The following is a 6,257-nucleotide window of genomic DNA, read 5'->3' on the forward strand; positions in this document are numbered from 1 at the left end:
TACTTTTGCTTAAAGGTGAATGAGTCTCTTCCTGTTCAGAAACAATCTCAACGCTCATTTATAAAACGTGTAATATAAAACTACAAACTTCACCTGTGTTCGAGCTGTAAATTATGCACAGTATCGTTTTTCGCATTGTGCCTTTGTTTTTCTCTCCCCATTGTTACCTACAGTATGCCGATTTTATTCTTTCTCTTTTCCACCAACCCCCTCCCGCCTGCAAACGCATTGTCTTTGCAAAAGGTCCCAATCAAGTTTTTTTGTTTGAGTCAATTAGCGTAATAACGGATTGATTCTAACTAATGGATATATGCAAATTGAATTCTAACAATGTGATGTTTACATTTGAATTTGTGTGTGTGTGTGTGTTTGTGAGTGTGTGTGTTTGTGAGTGTGTGTGTGTGTGTGTGTGTGTGTGTGTGTAAGGCGTGCTAGAAGAATGGGTGTAGCACGTTTTTGGGACATATTTATCCGGTCAGCATCCCTTAGTTCAAGAGGCAGCTGGGGGTCCCCGGATGCTTTAAAGGGACAGGCTGGGATCTATAGAGGGATCAGATACTTTGAGTAATCAGAGATACAACAGCTCTTCTGGATCCGTCCTCTTACCACGCTTTTTCACTCTGTATGTAGATTTAACCCGAGGCCTTACAAAGTCACCAGAGGATCGAAGCAAACCAGATTCCGCAATTTTTACTTATTTCTCGCAAATTTGTTATTCGGACCAACTTTAGCATGATGTCGTATCTCAAGCAACCCCCATACACAGTGAATGGGCTGAGCCTCACTACATCGGGTATGGATCTGCTTCACCCTTCAGTCGGCTATCCCTGTAAGTATTGATTAACTTTTAGCTTCAATCCGTGAAAACAAACTTAAAGATTTGGCAAGATTTCGTCTTGACATAGAACGTCGAACAAAATTGACGACTTTCAGTAAAGTATATCGGCATGTTGTTTAACTGAGATTTATTTGGGAGCAGACACATTCGCACATCACATTTTCTTGAAAACGAAGTTTCGTCACAGCAAAAAAAAACTTGGTACGAGATTACTCTGCCATTTTGAAATTTTCCCGCGTACTAACTGGCCGGCTCCTTCCTGCAGCGGCAAATATTAAAAGCGAGAATGGCGTTAGTTGTAGACAAGAATTGAAGTAAAAGCGTTTTGCTTATCGAGCGTGGGGGCGGGTGGCACAGATCGTCCCCTGAGCTTACTGTGAAGCTCCCAGTACTAGAAGGTTTGGCTTGTTTTTATTTTTTAAGCTACTCCGCGGAAGCAGCGGCGAGAGAGAACCACATTTACAAGGGCGCAGCTGGATGTCTTGGAGGCGCTTTTCGCCAAGACTCGCTATCCGGATATCTTCATGAGGGAAGAGGTGGCCCTGAAAATCAACTTGCCCGAATCTAGAGTGCAGGTGAGCATTAGGCAGCAACAGTGCTCCTGTACCGATGCGAATCGGTTTCGTTGGGAAGGGAATTCCAAGTGGGACCAGACTAAAGCAGGGTCAGGCACTGTGCCGGAGACTAGTCGTAGCTCACAGCGAACCGCCTGCTGGGATCTTGGTCTGCACTCCTCTGAAACGGACTGATGATGATCGGCCGTAAACTCGGCGAGATCGTTTTGAAAGCCGAATGTCATATTGCTAGATTTCAACCTGCAAATTAAATCATTAAGGGTGAACATTTCCCCCGATATGTAAAGAAGGGAACTTGTTTAACAGTTAAACAAAAATGTGTTGTAAGAGATCCAAGAGAGAAAAAAAAAGCCTCCTTGTGGATTTCCATCCTGAATAATATTGACAAGAAAAATTTGTTTACCAAATGAAGAAAACCAGTTACTTCAACGCCGAATACCTAGTGCAGCCGCAAACGGGGAAACGTTTAATAGAATATATTAGTTAAATACCGCCCGCATATGAAATCTTTATCCCACTTTACTCCATTATTTTATATTTGTTACGATTGAACGTATTTTCTTGTTTTTAAGGTATGGTTCAAAAACCGTCGAGCGAAGTGCCGCCAGCAACAGCAACAGCAGCAGAACGGAGGGCAGCATAAAGTTAGGCCAACGAAGAAGAAGAACTCTCCTGCTCGGGAGCTGGGCTCGGAGAGCGTGGCCAGCGGCCAATTCACGCCGCCCTCCAGCACCTCGGTAACGGCCATATCGAGCAGCACCGCCCCGGTGTCAATTTGGAGCCCGGCGTCCATATCTCCGATCGCCCCAGATTGCCTCTCCACGTCCTCGTCCTGCATGCAGCGTTCCTATCCCATGACCTATACCCAGGCCTCGGGTTATACGCAGGGATACGCCGGATCCACGTCCTACTTTGGGGGAATGGACTGCGGCTCATACCTGGCCCCGATGCACCACCAGCTCCCCGCCCCAGGGACAGCGCTCAGTCCGATGGGCACAAACGCAGTCACTGCGAGCCATCTCAACCAGTCTCCGGCCTCCCTCTCTGCCCAAGGCTACCCAACCGGCGGATTAGGTTTTAATTCCACCGATTGCTTGGATTATAAAGACCAGACAGCATCATGGAAACTCAATTTCAACGCTGACTGCTTGGATTACAAAGATCAAACGTCCTCGTGGAAGTTTCAAGTTTTGTGAAGTGCTGGGACTGTTTGAAACTGAACAAGTCATTCCCATGTTAGATCTTCGGAATGGAGAGTGCGAAACGTCATCATTCCAGTTCTTGTAGCCAACTCTGGTGGTTTAACACTTTGGAATGGACAGAACAATATTTGTGATTGTTCCAGTGTTAGCCATTTTTAAAGTTGGCTTTTAAAAGCATAAAGGACCATCAGGGCTGTGTGAATTGTGCGATTGGTTGTCACAGATGCACTACTTTATTTAAAAAAAAATGTTTATTAGGGTTCCATATGTAGTCCTGAGAGACAATCAGTGTGCGTCTTATATCAGTGGTACATCTGTGTTTTTATTTGTGTTAGACTCAAAACAAGTATGATCTGCTGTACTGTATGCAAGTCTGTGAACCGCTTCATGCTGTTGAACAAGAGAGGCGGGCTGGTTTTGGGGTGATGGTGATGGTTCTGATGTTCTAAAATGGAGCCAAATACTGCTGGGGGAAAAAAAATACCCGCCATTGTTTGAAACGAGCGCCTTCAAACATAAACTGAACTGCGACTTCGTAAATCTGACTACAAACTTCACATGGACGCTAAAGCTCTGTCACACCCTTGCCAATATCTTAAAATATGATCAGTTGTATTGATCCTGTTGTGGATCAGGTATTCAGAAATTAGCTCTATTGTTTGCATATGTTAATAGAGTGATGTTATATATGCATAAACATTAACCATACTGGAGTCGACAGATTCCTATGGCTACATTAAAGTCATTCTAGCACAATTTTGATTTGTCTTCCACGGTTCAATCTTAATCAATATCCGATAAAATAGAATCATGCAGCTTGATAGCACTTACAATGAGTGTATACAAAACTGCGCGACTTCGAGTCAGCCATTGGGGTCCATTAGTTTACCAAATAATGTCTGTTCAGGTAATCTCACTCCTTCTTCCCTCTGCACCTTTCCATACCCGCTATACCCCAGCCCCACTGCCCCAGCATATACATAAGGGTGAGAATGTCTTTTATAGCTTGCAGCCAGTCTGTTATATTGGAGTGGCGAAAATTTGCACTGTACCAGGTCTTTATTTTCATTTTTGTTTTCCATTTTAGAGGCACAAATATAAGCTGTCTGTTTATAAATTTTAAAACGAGAGGTAAACAAATCCTTCTAGTAAATGATGCACAGGGGGAATGCCTGAATTAGAGTGTGTATATATATTTATATATGTTATACATACTCCAACCTGCAACTTCAGAAGCTACACAGACGCTAGGCGCTTTACTTGTCTATTTTCATTGAAAGTTCTGAAATTTTATCGATTTTTTATGTACAGGATACTTTTGTAATTAGTATTTCTTATTATGTAAAAAGGATGGGCTTTGATCTGGAAACCAGTCTCTACAATATACTTTCCTTTTTATTAGTTATTGTAAGTGTTTTCAATGTAAGTGTAGGTAAGGTAAAATGATTCATAAATTGTGCTTTTTACAAGTGATTTTTTTTTGTTCATTTCAAATATTTATTGTCCAACTAATTCATATAAATATTCGGTTATGTACAGTGTTTATTTTATGATAGATAAAAAGGTCTTGTGAAATTTCGATCATTTCTTTATAATAAATATTACTTTTGCTGCTAAAGTGGTTAGTGATAACTCCCCATGTCCATTCTCAGAGTAATTCCACAAACTGTGTCCCATCCATTATTATGTTACTTTTCTGATTTAGTTGTTCATTAAGGAGGGTTTAGTGTGCCCTTCGTGTGCGAGGTATACTTCTTAACATGTAATAATACAGACTTAGCCTCAGTCTTGACTTACATTATGGTGACAGCACATATCAAGTGTCTGAAGGCAAACAATGTAACTTGAGGCAAAAACTCGTTCAAACTAAATTCTAGACATTGATATATTTCCTATCATGGAGCCTAATTATATCCACACAGTACACTGCGCATACCGCGTTAAAAAGCGTCGATCTTCTTATTTCCTGTCCAAGGGTACTGCACTTAGTTTGGTGCAAACTTTCCCCAAATGGGGAAAGGATCAGCGAGTTTACGGAAATATTCCGAAAGTGTACAGCTGTTACAGCAAATCTCCCTTCTCCGGCAATTTCAGTTTAGCCTGCTTCAAAATTCATTGTTTGCATCATTACGACAGTAATTCTCCTTGAAGTAGCTATATTCCAGTATCCCATCTGAAGGATGTGGATCATAAACAGTGTTCTGAAAAGATAAATTTGCACACTGGTGTTACATATAATGTGCTTTGCAAAATATAAAATAATGATTCCAGCATGGTACTGGAACACGAATACGGTCATAACCTTTACCTATTACTACACATTCTAGAGCTAGACGTCAAAGGAAATCAAACTGATCATAAATGTAATTCATTAAAGAACACTTCTCCAGTTCCGAAAGTCTGCATCTATAAAATCTTTCTCTTCCTCTCCGATTCCTGACCAGTTAACTCAAAACGTTACTTTTTGATCTATTTCCTGGTAGTCTGGGGGATGGCGGGTGGGGGGGGGGGGGGTGGGAGGAGGTGAGGGGCGAAATCTATCTGATTAATGCAAATTCATAATAAAAGATAAACACTAGAAATTAAGAATACAGTGCATTGCAAGTTTAAACTGTTCTGCATACATATACAGTTAACATATATTCTCTCGTCGGTTCCGACCCCTTACTGCATCAACTCAATCCGTTCATTTGAAATCATTTTACTGTCAGTTGTAGCTTCAAATTTAAGATCGCTTTTGTAATCGTTGGAATTAGAAAAATGCGTTTAATTCGTAGAAATAACCTTGACGATCATTCTTACAAATAATCGCCAAGAGCCTGACATTCGATTACACGAGGCTTCCTTTATGTAGCAGCAACAACGATCTTTAAACCAGGTCAGACATACCAAGCCCACACTCCGAAGTTTACAAAAATAATTAGTTTTACATAAAACAGTTTTATTGTTGCTGTTGTCGATACGTCGACATGATATGAATCACTGGATGCACTTTCGCAGGAACAGTCCGCTTCTGTCATCATCCTTGTCACTTCTCGGCTTGCCCCGTTTTCATATTTTTTTTCTCCTCAAAAGCTTGTCCGATTACTTTTCGAAACAACAGTGTGCAACAACAAACTCGGAGACAGAGAGCTGGAAATTGTAATCACCCTTTGTAATTTCCCAATCTCCACCCTCCCCGCATCTGTATGTATATGCCAGCGTCGCTGTTGGTGTGGTTGAGTGGTGGCCAGCCTTTGAAAGAATAGTTTGGGCAGGTGAGTTTCTGCGTTCGTCACTGTTTGTCTCTTTCCTACATCTCACCCCTCCCCCCACAAGTACTCGCACTCCAAAATATACTTGTAAGGCGTTGGTACATCTGGGGCTTAAGACTGTCGTTTTTAACTGTATCGTATCAGCTGTGCCTGACTTCCGGTTCCTTTTTGGCCTACAACCTGCAGCTCCGAAGTGTACAACAACAACCTGTATTTAGATAGCGCCCATAGAGTAAGAAAATACCCCCTCTCCCCAAGGCATTTCATTGGATCGCTTGAATATAGAAATCCCTTTGACCAGTAGATTTTGCCTTTAATCTGTTAGTTCTTCATGGCATATTTGACCTGCGGAACTGGCAATTTTGACATAAAGAGTGATATAATCCGA

At 41.6% G+C, this 6,257-nt stretch overlaps 1 protein-coding gene across 1 annotated transcript; it reads left to right on the plus strand.

Annotated features, from left to right (window-relative positions):
- Positions 1-732: 732 nt before the first annotated feature.
- otx2b (orthodenticle homeobox 2b) lies at positions 733-2,609 on the plus strand. Its single transcript, XM_072281147.1, has 3 exons — positions 733-829; positions 1,262-1,413; positions 1,986-2,609. The coding sequence occupies exons 1-3, from the start codon at positions 733-735 to the stop codon at positions 2,607-2,609; spliced, it is 873 nt and encodes a 290-aa protein (XP_072137248.1).
- The last annotated feature ends 3,648 nt before the right edge of the window (positions 2,610-6,257 follow it).

Source organism: Mobula birostris, chromosome 1, assembly GCF_030028105.1.
Source record: "Mobula birostris isolate sMobBir1 chromosome 1, sMobBir1.hap1, whole genome shotgun sequence".
NCBI lineage: Eukaryota > Metazoa > Chordata > Chondrichthyes > Myliobatiformes > Myliobatidae > Mobula > Mobula birostris.